The 16,269-nt window shown below is 50.0% G+C and overlaps 1 protein-coding gene across 1 annotated transcript in view; it reads left to right on the forward strand.

Annotated features, from left to right (window-relative positions):
* The window catches only part of RAPGEF1 (Rap guanine nucleotide exchange factor 1), an 84,260-nt gene that overhangs the window by 16,860 nt on the left and 51,131 nt on the right, over nt 1–16,269 (forward strand). Inside the window, exon 2 of the mRNA XM_054393261.1 lies at nt 15,479–15,618. Within this exon, the coding sequence (XP_054249236.1) occupies nt 15,479–15,618 (140 nt within the window). The remainder of the gene's footprint in view (nt 1–15,478; nt 15,619–16,269) is intronic.

The following is a 16,269-nucleotide window of genomic DNA, read 5'->3' on the forward strand; positions in this document are numbered from 1 at the left end:
CTGACAGCCGTTGTCCACTTGCTGCTAATTAAGAAAGCAGCATGAATGATGGGGCTGTGGGCTGGGGAGCCTGCACCACCCTCCCTGCAGCAAAACATTTCAGCCTGATTAAAAAGAGCCTGACCCTGGACTGATCTGCCCCTTTGCTCCTCCTCTGGCTGCTCAGCCTCTCTGTATTCAGGCTGTTTGCTGTCCAGCCCCCCCTGGCAGGCACTGTCTGTGCCTCCCTGCTTTTCAGAGGCTGGAACAATAGGTGATGTCACAACAGATTTGCCACTGCAGAGATGGGCACGTGTGGAACTGGAGCCACATCTTTAGCATGCAGAGCGCTGGGTGCAGCTGTGCTCTGGCTCAGACATTCAAATTGGGCTCTGCTTTGTAAATGAAAGGGCACAGACTGTGGTGACAGTTCAGGAGCAGCTCCAGCAAGCCAGACCTTTGTGAATTCACACTCTTGAGTGGATGAATCGATGCTTTCCAAGATGTTTCCTTCTTTGTCTCAGGGTTTTCCTTCTCTGGTTGGTTTCCTCGCTTGGGTTTTGCATCAGGTCCCTCTGGGTGACCTTTTGTGTGTTATGGTTTGTATGATCCAGCAAGAGAATGGGATGCAACTCTGGAATTCCCTTTCTGTGCTTCTGTGGAAGTGAATTGACAGGCTGAGCTTAAGATCATTGAGATTGTCATGGTAATACCCAACCAGGAGGTAGGGACTCAAGGAAGAGTGGTGGTGATTTGGTAGAAGCTTCCTCCTGTGGCACTGATGCTCTCTGGAGCTGGTTGCCCCCAGCAGTATGATGACCCTCTGCATTTCAGGTTAGACCTCCAAAATGCAATCTGAATTCTCATCTGCAGTAAGTGGGCTCTGTTCAGCCCCTGGCATGCTCTGAAAGCAGCATCTTTGGCTCTCCTATCCGCAGCAGAATTTCCCCTCTTCCTGTTGTGATCTTTTTCATGCTTGGTTGCTACCTTTTACCCTGAGGTGATTGTTTCATAGATCCATAGACTGCTTTGGGTTGGAAGGGACCTTAAAGATCATTTAAGTCCAACCCCCCTGCATCGGGCAGGGACACTTTCCACTAGACAGTGTCTATATAGAGCAGTAAAAGGTGTATCTAAATTTAAACCCCCAGCACTGCCAGGAGTGGTTCCTTGGGCATGTGAAAACCACACAGGGTGACTGAGCAGCAGGAGCGCATCTAGGGAGGAGAGGACATTCTTCTGGTGTTCACCTTGCACTCTCATCCTTCTGCCACATGATCACTGTCTCAGAGAAGCCTTGGAGCATCTGACTTCAGCTTTTCAAATAAAGAAGTGGTTTGTGTCTGTGTGGAGGTGAAAAAGAGCTGCTCCACCAGTCAGGGCTGTCAGAGTCACCTGGACACCCTCAGTGCTAAACCAGGAGGAAGCAGACAATGTGGCGTGCTGGGAACTCACTGAGCTGGGCAGACTCTCTGGGATTTGGGTGGCTCAGGGTGTGAAAGTGCTGTAATGGCCTTGGGCAGCTTTTTGTTTTCCCATGAAGAGAGCAGATGCTGACATGGTGCAAACAGAAGAGAAATCCTATCACTAGCTTGGCCCCCAGTCCCCAGGCTGTGGTCTGAAAATGAAGTGATTTATGGCTATTAGAGATGAAAATGGGGTTTCTTTTATACCTCCAAGCATAACATGATTTCCAAATAGATCATCTCATTGTTGGGCCAGTAATTTTATCAAATAAGCCTAGGAGACTTAATGTTAGAGAATTGATGAGATGATTTCTCTGCTAGGAAGATTTTAGAAGCCCCAAATCCCTGCCTGTCTTGCTGTGTAGGGACCTCATTGGGAGGCATGTGTGTGAGCCTCCAGCCTGCACCTCGATTTGAATTAACTTTCCTGGATGGAAAGAGGTGTCCTTTAAAGTCTGAGCTGGAAGGTTCTGTGGCTTTGAATGAATCACAGAATGGCTCAGGTTGGAAGGGACCTCAGAGATCATCATCTCCAACCTCCTGGCCAACAGGGGCAGCCTGTTCTGCAGTCTCACCACTCTCCTACTGCAGAGCTTCTTCCTCAGCTCCAGTCTAACCCTGCTCTGCCTCAGCTTCAAACCATTCCCTCTTGGCCTGTCTCTAGACACCCTCAGGAAAAGTCCCTCTGCAGCCTTCCTGCAGGACCCCTTCAGGTATTGGGAGGCAGCTGAGTCCAACCCCCTTGGAAAGCAAGACCACTTAGGCCAGGTCCAGGTGGGTTTTGAAGCTCTCCAGAGAAGGAAACTCCACAGCTTCTCTGTCAGCCTGCTCCAGGGCTCCAGCAGCCTCACAGTAAAAAAAAAAAATAATTCTCATATTGAGATGGAATTTGCTGTGACTGAGTTTCCATTCATTGCCCCTCATCCTGTCACTGGAAAGAACCTTGCACCATCAGACACCTTTCAGATAGTTGTAGACATGGATAAGGTCCCCTGTCAGCCTTCTCCAGACTAAAGAGCTCAGGTGTCTCAGCCTCTCCTCATGAGAGAGATGCTCCAGTCCCAAATGAAGCAGTTTGGCCCAAATTAAAGCCTTCTGCAGGGTCTGTTTGAGAAATCTTCCAGTTTCTGCACTCTTTGCAAGAGATGCATCATTGGGTTTCAGGTTAATGAAGAATGATGGCACATTTAGTGTCTTCAGGCTCTCCTGAGTGCAGAGCTGCCAAAAAATGAAGCAGGAGAGAGGTCTTCCATCTGTCATTCTTCTACAGAAACCAGCAGTTCAGAAGCAGATGTATCTGAGAGGTTTGTTTGCTGAGTGTCAGAGCAGAGCTGGTGAGTACACAGAGGAGGAAAAAGGCAACCTTTGTTTGTTTGGGAAGGGAGGCAAATTGGTTTTGTTGTGTAAATCTGTAAACAAGGTAGAAAAGAAACACAGGCTGAAATGAATGAGGTCCAAGCTGGGATTGGAACCTCCTTGGGAAGTCTTGCAGGGTCTGGTTTTGGAGAGTGCTGCTTGTGGGCAGCAGATGTTTGCTCCTGCAGTTGAAAGGCTGCAGCATTCAACTCCTCTCAGTTCTCTCCTACAACACCTGGGAATTTCTGCCCAGCAGCTCTCCAGCTCATCCTCTTCCTCTTTTTTTTCCCCTCCCCTTGCTAAGAGTTTTCAGATAAGAGTAGAGAAACTAGAAAGGTCTTGGGGCTGCCATTCTGCCCACTTGGTTTTTGGTCTTGCAGAGTCTCAGACACTTAATCTCTGGCATTTCTTGGCTGCTGTGGTATTAGGTAGCAATTACAAAGCTATGGTTTTGAACAAGGCTGCCACAAAGCTTAGCACTGGATGCTTCTTATGCTGCAAAATGAGATTAATAAACCTGGCTCCAAGGCACTGCTGTGTGTGCTGCATTCATTAGTTGGAATCATTGAATGGTTTGAGAAGGGACCCTAAAGATGATCCAGTTCCAACCCCCTGCCATGGGCAGGGACAGCTCCCATCAGCCCAGGGTGCTCAAGGCCTCATCCAGCCTGGCCTTGAACACCTCCAGGGATGAGGTGTCTACAATTTCTCTGGGCAACTCTAGCCCAACTGATAACCCAGCACAGTGGAATCCACTACTAAGTCATGAAGTTTGCCCCAGGAAAAGAGCTTCCCAGCAGTCCCTAGCAGGACTTTTAGGAGATCAATCCCCACTTCTGCCATGAGTCTTCCTCCATCCCTCCCTCTGTTCCTCCCATGGGATCCAATTGCAGTCCCAGAGGTGGTGTGGTCCCTCCATCATCCCATCCCCATTCCCTTCTGCAGGATCCCCCTCTCCCTTTCTGCTGGCTGCTGAGCTGACACCTCCCCCATCCCCATGCAGGACCAGGAAGGTGATTTGCAGCATTTCTTTGTGCCTTATTGCAGTGTAGTTTTTCTGCCTCCTTGGCTGGACTCAGCTGAAGGCTCAAAACCTGGTGGGAATGAAGCTGTGCAGGGTGGTTGTGCTTTGCCAGGTGATAGAGCGCAGAAGGCCTGGATGGGATTTACCTTCTGATAACAGCACCAAAGGTATTTTTATGACCATCTTTTGTGTCCTTCTGAACTCAGCTGCTGTGACACACTAAATCCACCACAGAAATCAGGTTATTGAATGTTTTTCACAGTGAAAGAGCAGAAAGTTAATCACACTGAAGCTCTGACAAAGCAGCAGGCTTGGCCTGACCGACCAGGCAGTGCCCTCTGGGCATAATGGAGCCTGGCCTGACCTGACCCTTAGCCCTCCTGGAGCTGCCAGACCCAGCACTGTGTGCCTTGAGGCCTCATGAGCTGAAGCTTCCCCTTACAGATGAACTGTTTTGCAGACAGCCCTCCTGAGCTCCAGAAGCACTGCTTGATGTGCCACAGGCTGAGATTGCTATTGATTCACCTTTCAGGGCTGGGTGGTGGCATCACCACACCAGCTGTGTGTTGTGTTCCAGAGGCTTAAACAGCTTTGACAGTTGTGGGTTTGCTGCTTTGACAAACCCCAGAGCTGCTGGAGTGTGTCCACAGAAGGACAAGGCAGCTGGCGAAGGATATTGGGGCTGGTTGGTCTGGAGAAGAGAAGGCTGAGGGGAGACCTCCTTGCTCTCTACATCTCCCTGAAAGGAGGTTGGAGCCAGGTGGGAGTTGGTCTCTTCTCCCTAGTCTCAGGTAATAGAAGGAGAGGGAAGGCCTGAAGTTGTGCCAGAGGAGGGTTAGCTTGGAGACGAGGAACAATTTCTTTGCTGCAAGAGTGGTCAGGGATTGAAACAGGCTACTCAGGGAGGTGGTGGAGTCGCCATCCCTGGAGGTGTCTGAGAAATGTGTGGCCATGGCACTTGGGGCCATGGTTTGGTGGCCGTGGTGGTGAGGTTAATGGTTGGACTGGATGATCTCAGAGGTCTTTTCCAACCCAAACTGTTCTATGATTAAGGTATGAGTATTTTTACAATAAGTTCTTTACCATGAGGGTGGTGAGACACTGGAATGGGCTGCCCAGGGAAGCTGCTGCTCCAGCATTAAATTCCCAGGTGGCATTCTAGTGACTGTTGCCTCAAGTGCTCAGCAGGCTCAGCTGTGTTCCAGATGGATTCCTGCAGATTCCCTTCACGTTTCTGCTGCTGCTTGTGCAGATCTGCTCAAGTTTGATTCTTTGGGTTGTTTTCAAGTCAGGATTTGCTGAGAGTGGGGAGAAGTGCAGGTGTTTGGATGTCTTCTCCTTCAAACCTGCTGTCTGCAGGAGCCTTGTAACCAGGAGATTTTAACTCAGGCTCGAGGAGACAGGATAAAATATAAAGTTGTTCACAAATAATTGTTTACTGCTCAAGTAATTGTGACATTTAGGTGCAGAAGAGTGCAAAGTAGGCATCCCACTTAGACCCTGAGCTCCCTCATGCTTCCTGCCACGATGGGCTAGGGATGTGCTAATCCTACAGCTAACAAAGAGGATGGGGGGAGTGTTGTATTTCCTCTCCCTCCTGGGCTGCTCAGTTCAATTAACATCTCGGTTTCCCCTTGCTGGAGGCAGTGATGTTTCAAATTGTGTTCAGAGAAGACTAAAATTTCCTGCTGCCTGTAGGCAGGCAATAAAAGTGGTGGTTTGGCTGCAGATCCTATCAGGTATAGAGCAGGGTATGGAGCTGAGGATATAGCCTGCAGCTTCTTAACCCTTTGTGTGAGCAGCACAACAATAACAAAGCAGCTTCTGAGCCAATTGCATCAGAAATTTCACACCTCTGGTGCTGCTGTATCACTTCTCACACACTCCTGTGTGTGTGGAGCTGGAGCTGACCCTTTGGGGAGCAGCACAGCAGTGCTTCAAAGTTCAGTGGTTTGCATCCTGCGCCGGCCTTGCTTTATCAAGTTAGGGAAGTTTACGCTGGGATTGCAATGCCTGTCTAGGAGATGATGGTGCTGGCTTGGTTCCTGAAATGTCATTTTTCTTCCCCTTGCAGAGATGAGCCCCCAGCATGGTGCTGTGCAGGCATGTTTAATCTCCCCCATCCATCCAAATAGCAGCTGCCTTTCAGCATCTGGGCCCCGAGGACAGAGCGCTAGTCAGAACAGCCTCGCTCAGGCTTCCTTGCACAGGAGTGAGCTCATCTCCTAACATGCATGGAAAAGAGCTTACATCACACCCTCACCTGGACTCTTGCCCTTAATCTGTGGTCCTTGCTAAAGAAGGAAACAAAATTGAGCATGTTTAAGCAAATTCTCTCCATGTTTTGATCTTATTTCTCGTGCTCAGCTCAGAGGAGTGTGGGCGGTGGCTTTTGGGCAAGGTCTAAGGTTCCTCCCAAGCCCAGTAGAAAAGAGAGGTTGGCTTGCAGTTCAGAATGGATGTGCAAAGAGTCTGTAATCAGAGGTCAAAAATAAAGATGACTATAATTAGTAATGTCCAAAGCAACTGGAAATTGTGTCAGGCAGATCCCAGCCAGCTTCTCTCTCTCTTTTCTTTTTTTTTCCATTGCCTAATGAATGAGAGCTGAGGTTACCCTCCAAGGATGAAAGAGGGATGAGTTTTTCCCATTCAAAGCTGGTGCTGTGAGGCAGATGCAAAGTCAAGCCCCTCCTTTACAACCTTGTTTTGCAGCTACAGAACCTGCAGACAGGTGGTGAGCAATTAGGCTTTTCCCCAAAGCATCCAAACTGCTGCTGCTTTCTGCTGGCCGTCCTGCAGAGCACCGCTGACGCCACTCTGTCACCTTGGAGATGGATAAACAGCTTCAGCAACAGCAGCTTCTAATCTTTCGGGTCTGAGTTTCAAAGCTGACAGACACAGGACTGAAACCCAAGCCCAGCAAAGGTTTTTCAACGTGGAAAGAGTCTAAATGTGCTCAAGTAAAATGAGAGGAGGGGAGGCAGAGCTTAAGCAGGGCGCAGTGAGAAGGTTTCTGCTTGGCCATGGCAGTAGTGAATGAATCGACTGAGCCTTGGCTCCCAAGCTCCCTCCAGCCCTCAGTGACTCAGGTGCTATGCAGGCAGACTTGTGCCTGCAGGGCTTTATTTTTAGCTGGCTGAATCACTGCCATGACTGGATCCTCCCAGAGCCGCTAGACGAGTGGGGATGCCCACTGACCCCATATTAAGTCATGTTTGGTGAGCAGAGAAATTCAGCAGATTTCCCCACAGCCCTTTCTGCATCCAGAGCTGTTTGCTGGAGGAACACAGAGGCCATGCCTTGTGTAGAATCATGGAGTGGTAGGGGTTAGAAACCACCTCCAGAGATCATAGAATCATAGAAGATCATAGAGTCCAACCTTCAAGCCAGAACCACCATGGTCACTAAATCATGGCCCCAAGTGCCATGGCCACAGGTTTCTTGGACACCTCCAGAGATGGGGACTCCACCACCTCCCTGGGCAGCCTGTTCCAATCCCTGACCTCTTGCAGCAAAGAAATTTTTCCTAAAAGATCATCAAGTCCAACCCCGCTGCCAGAGCAGGATCCCCCAGGGCAGGTCACACAGGAACACATCCAGATGGGGCTTGAAAGTCTCAAGAGAGGGAGACACCACAGCCTCCCTGAACAGCCTGCTTCAGGGCTCCAGCACCCTTACATCAAAGAAAGTTTCCCTCATGTTGAGGTGGGACCTCCTGTGCAAGGAGCTTTCTCTCTTCTGAAGTACCTGAGGTTAAAAGAGGACTTAGAGGGAACCTGGTAAGCTGCTCTTCACTTGCTACTTGTCCTGGTGCATCTTTTCTGCATCACAGCCTGCAGATTTGCTTCCAGACAGCAGGTGGAAGGCAGAAGCACAGATGCAGCATCAAGCTGCTGGTGCTGCTGACCTGATCCTTTTCCCTGCAGTCGGGAGCCCTGGCTGCATTGATAAATTGTCCTCTGTGCCTCCCAATTCCCTCACAAACACTGGGAGCTCTTCCCATGTGAGGTTGCTGCAGCTGGAGATGCCTCATTCATGGTTGCTTAGAAAGAAAGAAAAAAAACCAAACCAAAACAAACAAAAAACCCAAAACCCCCTTGCAGGCCCAACTGTGCTGCCTGACAAATAAAAATGTTTTCCTTCCTCTGCAGGCCCCGGAGGGCGGTGTTAAAAATAATGAAGGCTGTGAGTCAGTGAGCAGTGGCTGGGCAGCTGAGAGGGAGCTGAGCCTGCCTTCTGCAGAGCAGTTGGGGAGCTGTCAGTGCCCAGCCTTGGTGCTGGCTGCTCCTGGCCCATTCACTGCAGCGCTGCCAAGGAAGCCAAAGGGCAGCCAGGCTCTCCGCTGCCGGAGCTGGCCGCCTGCGAGCTGACGTGATGCTGAAGGGAAAGTTTCTGTAGCACTCAAGAGGGATTGTTTGATTCTCCAGCTGCCCTTCCTCCACCGTTTTCCTCTCAAAGCTGGCGGCTCTCCTAGCAGTTGGAATCCCTGGAGAGGGACTTGGAGCAGCTTACAAACAGCTCCACCTAAGGTACAAAGGTTAGGGTGGGCAAACTTCCTGATTGACACTGGACCCTCCCTTTTGGTTTTTCTTCCTTTCTGGTTCCCCTACCAGGTCTTGTTTGTTTGTTTGTTTGTTGGTTGGTGAATAAATTCTCTTTGCTTCAGTCTCTGGGGGGTGATGGTGAAGTTGAGGAAAGTGAGGTGGTGGAGATGGAAGTGGAAGGTCTGACTCGTGATGCAGCATCACCAGCTCAGACTTTACAAGGGGGATATTTTTATTCTGTTCTGTCACATTCTGTCTTTCCTGTATTCAGGATCCCAGCTCATCCTGTTGAGAGCACACAGCACTGCACAAGTGCTGCGTATCAGCATTTTCAAGCTTCTAAACATCCCCAGGACTTCTGGAGAAAGAGATTGTGAGAAGTAGCAGAAGGCTGTCTGCTGCATCATGCCAGAGCCCAGTCACACACTGCAGGTGTGAAAGGGCTGAGCAGGTAGCTGGGCTGCTCCTCAGTTGCTTCTTCATCCCTCCTTCAAAGCCTCCTGCTCCCTCTCCATCCTCATGGCTGCACACTGGCAGGCTGGAACATTTTGTTGCAGAAAGGAGATGCCCCCCACCACAAAATTATTTTTAACAGTGCCCCTGTGTTCTGATGCTTGCAGTCCACTGCTGAGTTCCCCCCAGCCTGATTCTGCCTTGGCTCTGCTATGGAGGAGCTTGGCTGGTGGGAGATGAGCTTCAGGTTAGAGCAACAGTCCTGCAAAGCTCAAAGGCTTTGATTTTCTGTCAGCCACTGGTATTTTAATGGTTGCATTACAGCAGAGCTCAAAAGCTTTAGCCAGGGCAAAGACCCACCCCCCCCAGATCTGTATACTCACAGATAACACAGAATGCTAGGGGTTGGAAGGGACCTCTGGAAATCATCCAGTCTGACCCCCCTGCAACGCAGGGGCACCCAGGGCAGGTCACCCAGGAACACATCCAGATGAGGCTTGAAAGTTGCCGGAGAAGGAGACTCCACAATCTCTCTAGGCAGCCTGCTCCAGGGCTCCAGCAGCCTCACAGTGCAGAAGTTTCTCCTGATGGTGAGGTGTGCAGTAGGTACAGCCCTTGCCCTAAGGCAGGTTTGGGGGTTGTAGCAATATTCATATAACCTCTTGAAAAAACCCTGAGCTTTGCAGCTGCTTTGTGATTCCTGTGGGAAGCTCTCCTGAGCCCATCTGTCCCTCCTGAGTTAGAGTCACAGATGTGGTTCTGAGGGCCATGGTTTAGTGGTGACCTGGCAGTGCTGGGTTAACAGCTGCACTCCATGATCTTGAAGGTCTTTTCCAACCCAAACTGTTCTCTGGCTCTCTCAGTCACCTCTCCTCCTGTGTTTCTGCCAGCAGAGCTGGCTCTGAGGAGCCCCAGCCCCGCAGCCCTCACTGGGCACTGCATGGCAGTACAAACCCAACATCCTCAGCAGAAAGGTCATTTGGAGCTGCACTCATGATTTTTTCCCTTTTTGCTTCAGAAGTCTTAAAGTCCCTGTCAGCTAGGGTTTGACTGAAGCCTTGCAACTTGCCTTTTGTCTTCCAGAAATGATAGAGCTGAGCCCAGGGGAACAAATGCCATTTTAATGGGCATCGTTGTATAACTCATTACATAAGTCACCTCTTGCCTTCAAAGGACTCCTGGCATAAATGGCAGGAGCAGATGATTAAAAATGTGCACAATAGCTTCATTATGACATGGAGAGAGCTATCTGCTGTTATTTTTAATCTGATAGCTTTGAAATCTGTGCATCCAGCAGAGGCCCAAATGGCCTTTGAGAAGAGAACTGTTTGTGGGCTAAGACTTGGAGACTCCACTTTTGTTCTTCCTAATGAGCTGCAAGAGTCAGTTCAAGCTGGAAAATGAACCATCACCCTCTCCAAAGCTGCAGGGGTTTGGTCTGTGAGCATGTACAGAGTGAGAGAAGGTGGAGGCTTTACGTTTTCAGGTGATAGGACAAGGGGAAATGGCCTGAAATTGTGCCAGGGGAGGGTTAGATTGGAGATGAGGATGCTGCAGGAGTGGTCAGGGATTGGTACAGGCTGCCCAGGGAGGTGGTGGAGTCCCCATCCTTGGAGGTGTTCAAGAAATGTGTGGCCATGGCACTTGGGGCTATGGTTTAGTGGCTGTGGTGGTGTTGGGTTGAAGGTTGGGCTGGGTGATCTTAGAAGGCTTTCCCAACCCAAAACAATTGGATGATTCTATAAAAGACAAAGTTCTGTGTTCTAAAGGTTGGGGGGTTTTGTTTAAAAGAAATGAAGTCTCTTTCCAATTGGCATGCTCCAAGCACTAGGGTACTTGAGCAGTTAAATTGCCCATCCCTGCTTCTGGAGCCTGCCTGCCATTGAGCTGTGCCACAGTGACAGGAACATGACCAGGAGCTCCAGAAGCAGCCAGGGGGTTATGTCCTCACCTCTGGACCCCACCATGTGCTGGTTACAGGGGGCTGGCATGGAGGAGCTGGCAGCTGGAAAGTCTGTTCTGACTGAGCTCTGTAAAAGGCTGAACTTTCACTTTGACTTTAGAGAAGCTGCTGCTGGGTGAGCTTGGTGGAATTCACCAGCCTGAGCCTGGTTGTGACTTAATTTCTGGTGTTATTTGAAGCCAGGTGGAAAGTGACTGTGGCAGGGGTGGCTATTGGGCTTTGACTTGCTGGCTTTCTCCTAAGCAGCCTAGTTTCTTCACCCACAAGCACATAAGCTGATTTATCTGCCTCCCCCTGTGCCTTCTAATCCTCTGTCATATAAAAGCTGCAGTTCTGTCCACACCAGATTTAGCTTTCTGTCAGCAAACCGACAGGCAGCACCTCTGTCTGGAGCTGCCACGGGACAAGGTGGCTCCCAGCTCTGCATGGCCTCCCCACCCCAGCTTGGAGGGGCTCAGGGGTGCTGGCAAGGCCCCTGTGGCCAGAGCAGGCAGGTAAGATGAGGAGCTTGCTGGTGGTGTGTGTGTGGTCGGACCCCCGACACGTGCCGGCCGGGGGGAGCCCAGCCCGGAGCAGGGCCATGACTCAACAGCTGGAGCATGTTCAAGCCAACAGAGCAGGAGCCTCATTAGCAGGGGGATGGAATTAGCAGTGAAACCAGTGATGTATTAAAACTTCCAGTCAGAAGTCAAGAAGCTGAAATCCATAGCAAAGTCATTCAGAAGGGCTCTTTGCTTTTTTTATCCCCTGGCTGTGTGCAGCAGCAGAGCATCCAGAGGGATGAAATAGGAGGGGACAGAAAGGCAGCAGCTCCTCTGGGACAGAAACACTTTGGTACAACAGCACTGGTTTAGTTTTTCCCCCTTTCCACTTGAAATCACTCCATTGAGTTTATTCCCCTGTCTTTTCCCATTCATCTTACAAACACCTGGACAAAAGTAGACAGAGCCCTCCTGCTCACCAGGAAGGAGAAAGCGAAGTTGAGAAAGGCAGGGCTGAGGCTGCAGTTAAACACTGCTGGGCATCCATCAGGAGAGGTAATACAATAGAACAACTTCCAGTGGGCACACCACCAAGCTCAGGAGCAATCTCAGTGCTGCATTAGGGGGTTTGGTTACTGGGGACAGGCAGGAAGGGAAGAGAGGGGCAGGAGAGGGGCAGCCTGTGCCAGAGTCTCACCACCCTCCTACTGGAGAACTTCTTCCTCAGCTCCAGTCTAACCCTGCTCTGCCTCAGCTTCAAACCATTCCCTCTTGGCCTGTCTCTAGACACCCTCAGGAAAAGTCCCTCTGCAGCCTTCCTGCAGGATCCCTTCAGGTACTTGAAGGCAGCTCTAAGGTCCCCATGGAGCCTTCTCTCCAGGCTGAACACCCCCAGCTCCCTCAGCCTGTCCTCACAGCAGAGCTGCTCCAGCCCTTGGATCATCTTTGTGGTCTCCTCTGGACTCACTACAGCAGTTCTTCGTCTGTAAAAGCTCAGGCAAGGTGCAGCTTGAAGCTAGAATCCTTTCCTGTTCACCTTCTCTTTTATACTTCTTCCAGATTCACTTAAGTACAAATTCTGTTTGTTGCAGTGATGTATCTGCTGAAACCCATGAAGCCCATCCTGCCAAATGATCTCTGTGGGCTTCACTGGAGATAATCACAGCAGCTCCACTGCTTTGTTCATGAATATGGGGAGAGGGCCTGAGCTTCACTGGGGATGCTGTGTGGGGAGCCACTGACTCACCCTCTGCTCTGTTTGGACAAGTTGCTTCACCTTTGAGCCTGCTTCCCATCTGCAGAGTAAGGTGAAGACCTGACTGTTTAAGGATGAGGAAGAGATGTTTGCCCTGTGCTTGGAACAAGAGGAGGGCTATTTTAAGTGCTGAGTGTAACTGAGTGGAAGAGAATATTGGGTTGTGATTCATTTGTTTAACTGCAAATGCAGAAACTCCTGAGCAGATGAGATCTGCAAAAAGGCTTCTTGTGGATGGGAAGAGAGGGTAGGGAAAAGCTGCATTAATTTGTGATCTTCAAAGCAGGACTCAGCAGGGATTATTTTGGCCAATGCCAGCTGCTTCACTTCATTAGAACTATTTAAAGAAGGTCCGATTCTGCTCCAGCCACTTGCTCCTGTCCTCACCCTGTAGGTCTCTCTGTGTCCCCTTGGAGTGTGGCATGCCAGTGCTCCAGTGTTTGGTGGGATGGAAGGGGAAAGAGGGAAGAGCAGTGGTTGGGCTGCTGGTGGTGGGGGTGGGGATCTGACCTCAACAGAAGAGAAACTTTCTGTGCTGACAAGACATCTCCTCTTGGTTTGGCCCCATAAAGGTGGGTAGAGAAGTCTGGTGAGAAAGAGAAAAGGGAGACCTTAGAGCAGCCTTCCACTATCTGAAAGAAGCCTTCAGGAAAGCGGGGAAGGGACTTTTTACAAAGGCTTGTTGTAGGGATAGGAAAAGAGGGAAAGGATTGAAACCTGAGGAGGGCAGATTTAGACTGGAGATTAGAAAGAAATTCTTTACAATGAGGGTGAGGAGACACTGGAACAAGTTGCCCAGGGAGGCTGTGGATGTCCCTTCCCTGGAGGTGTTCTAGGCCAACAACTTGGGCTGGTGGGATGTCTCCCTACCCTTGGAAGGGGGATGGAGCTGGGTGATCTTTGGGGTCCTTTTCCAAGCCAAACCATTCCATGAATCTCTGAAATAACAACCTTCTGAAATCTTTCTCCCCAGCTCCTTATCCTGGCAAAGCAAACTCAGCACTGCAGGCAGCTGAGGCTTCTGTAGGACCTGAACATTCCCTTAGAGCAGCAGCTGGGGTCTCACTGCAGCCCTTGCAGGAGCCAGATGCAGTTTTTTGGTGCTGCCATCATTTCCCTGTAGATTAATTATTGTAATTGCTTACCAATTCTGAAAAAAATCACTTCAGAGCCCTGGCTTCTGTTGGCCAGCACCTGCAGGTATGGAAACTCTCACGTGGGGATGTGACATAAATACAAAGTCTTGGTGGGGAAGAGAGGGCAAGAGCATTATCGGAGCAGGGACCGTTTCCTGTGGTGACCTTCAGCACCCTGTGGAGCCAGAGAGGTTGGAAAGGTTCGGAGATGCCTTGGTGGCTGTAAAGCAGTGACGTTGGTGGTGGCTAAGTTTGGGTGCCAGCTGCTGTGAGTGATTCCTCAGAGGTCAACTGATATGTCTGGATTTGTCTGCAGGGACCCAGGCTTGTGGTGCCTCCCTCCTTGCTGCATTGAACAGGACTTGAAAACTCTGAGAAACATTTACTCCTGTAACTGGAGAGCAGGTCTGCAGCCAGCCTAGATTAGAATCAGTGCTGATGCAGCTTCTATTAATAGGATTGGCTGCAAATTTTTGATCTAGAGGACACAATTAACCAGAGTTTTGGCGCCGGGGAAGGTGTTAATATCAGGGTCTTAACAGGCTGCCAGGAAACCAAGTTTAAAGGGAGACAGCCTAAGGGGAAGGAACAGGCCCAGGTTCCTTCCCTTGAGCTGTGGTTAGGTGATTTCTGAGTGTGAGGAGCTGTGTTTGTGCTGCAGAGTGATATTTAGCTTCTGGGTGCTAGATTTGACTCAGCAGCCTGTTCTGTTTGCAGGCTGCATGCTAACAAAGTGGTGCAGTGCTGCATGCATGGGACCTTTGACTCATTGCTGCCACTGAACTTCAGTTCCCAAATAAGCTGAAAGAAAAGTGAGAGCCACAGCAGAAACTGCTTACTTTACTTGTAATGTAGTTAAAGAGAGGTTTGGTGCCTTCAGCTGAATTATCTGGGTCACTAGAGAGGATTCAGGCCTTCATTTATTAAAGTGCTCTTTGCTCCAAATACGTCCAAAATTGCTCTCTACAAGGCAGCTTGGTTTGATTTGGCTTTGTGGCCAAACAGATAAAAATACATCTCAGCAGTAAGTCTGCACATGGCATGATTGCAAACCTTTCAGACTTCTGCTTGGAGATATTAAAAAAGTGATGAAAATAGAGTTTTGTAAAAGTTTGAGTAATTGAGCTCCTTCAAGGCTGCCCTGGGACTGAGGCAGTTCCTCCGTTCTCTGCTTGCTCTGCTGCATTTCAGTGAAATCCTCTGGGAAGGACAAGGGCATTTGGGTTTGCTTTTTTGTTCAGATTATCCACCAGACCAAATTCAAAGGTGATGCTCCCAAGTGGGTAGAGATCAGCAGCCTGAGAAGGATGCTACCTCAGGCTGTGGAGCAGCAGCCACCAGTCCTGGGTCTCAGCAGAGCCCTGCCTGAACCCCATGGTGCCTGCTGACCCCCAGCCAGGAGCTGGGAACAACTTACTTCATCCCCTGGACTCAGTTGCTCATCTGCAGGAGCAGGAGGATGATAACCTCCTTTGTAAAGTGCTTTGGGGTCTGCTGGAGATGAGTGCTTTGCAGAGAGGTGGTTTTCTTTTCCAAGACCCAGAGCAGCAGCAATCCCACTGCTCCTGCCTTTGCTGGCAGTCTTGCTGCCTCCAAGGGGAAGCAGGAAACGATGGTGACATCGTGGTTGGAAACATAATAGAGAGCCACAATTTATGTTGTTTGGTTTGTTGGGTTTTTTTTTTATCCTGTTCCACTCAATAAATACACATGGTTGCAATACTTGTCCTAGGCTGGGGTTCCAGATAATGCTGTACCACAACATCTCTGCTTTCCACACTTTGAGCCTAACCCAGCACCACATTTCTGTGTCTTTCCAGATTCTGAGCGTTCCCATCTCTCCTCGTTCACTATGAAGTTGAAGGGCAAGTTTCACTCGCCAAAAATAAAGAGAACCCCTTCAAAGAAAGGCAAGCAAGTGGACCTGACAGTGAAAACACCAGAGAAGGCAGTCAACAAAGTAAGCACCAAAGGATGTGTTCTGTTAGCCTTGCTGGTTTCCTGCTTGTTGGTACCTCAGCTGCTCAGAGTCCAGTGTGTGGCTTTGGCCTCTGCAGGGGGCTGCAGATTTTTCAGGCATCCTCAGGGCTGCTTTATGGTTAAACTCTGCTGTGTGGTACAAAATAAGAGCAACCAAGGCATCTGCTTCCCTTTGGAGAGCCTGGTGAGATCTCCTTCCATAAGCATTTCAGTACCTCACTGTGGAACGCAGCCTGTGCCTGAGGCATCCTCCCCTCTTGCACACCCTATGGCTGATGCTCACAGCTTCCAAAGAGCTGCCTGCCTTTGGGGTGGGAGCTTCTCAAAACCTCCAAACCCAGGCAAGCAGAGCCTTGAAGTTGGTCCAAAGATGTGCTCAATCTAATGACATCAGCAGGGAGAGTCAAACAGATGCCTTCAGGCAGCTGCTGATTCCAGTACACTGTTCCTCAGACCCAGCACAGTCTAAGCCCTCTCAGAGCTGAGGTCACCTCTCTTTTCCAGCACAAACCTATCCAAGTGTTACCTCCTCTGCTGTTATGACCTGATTATGGAGACCCTGGGCAGCCTGATCTCTGTTGGAAATGTCCCTGCTCACTGCAGGGATGACCTTTGAGGGTCCCTCCCAACC

The sequence above is a fragment of the Indicator indicator genome, chromosome 28 (genome assembly GCF_027791375.1).
Source record: "Indicator indicator isolate 239-I01 chromosome 28, UM_Iind_1.1, whole genome shotgun sequence".
Lineage (NCBI taxonomy): Eukaryota > Metazoa > Chordata > Aves > Piciformes > Indicatoridae > Indicator > Indicator indicator.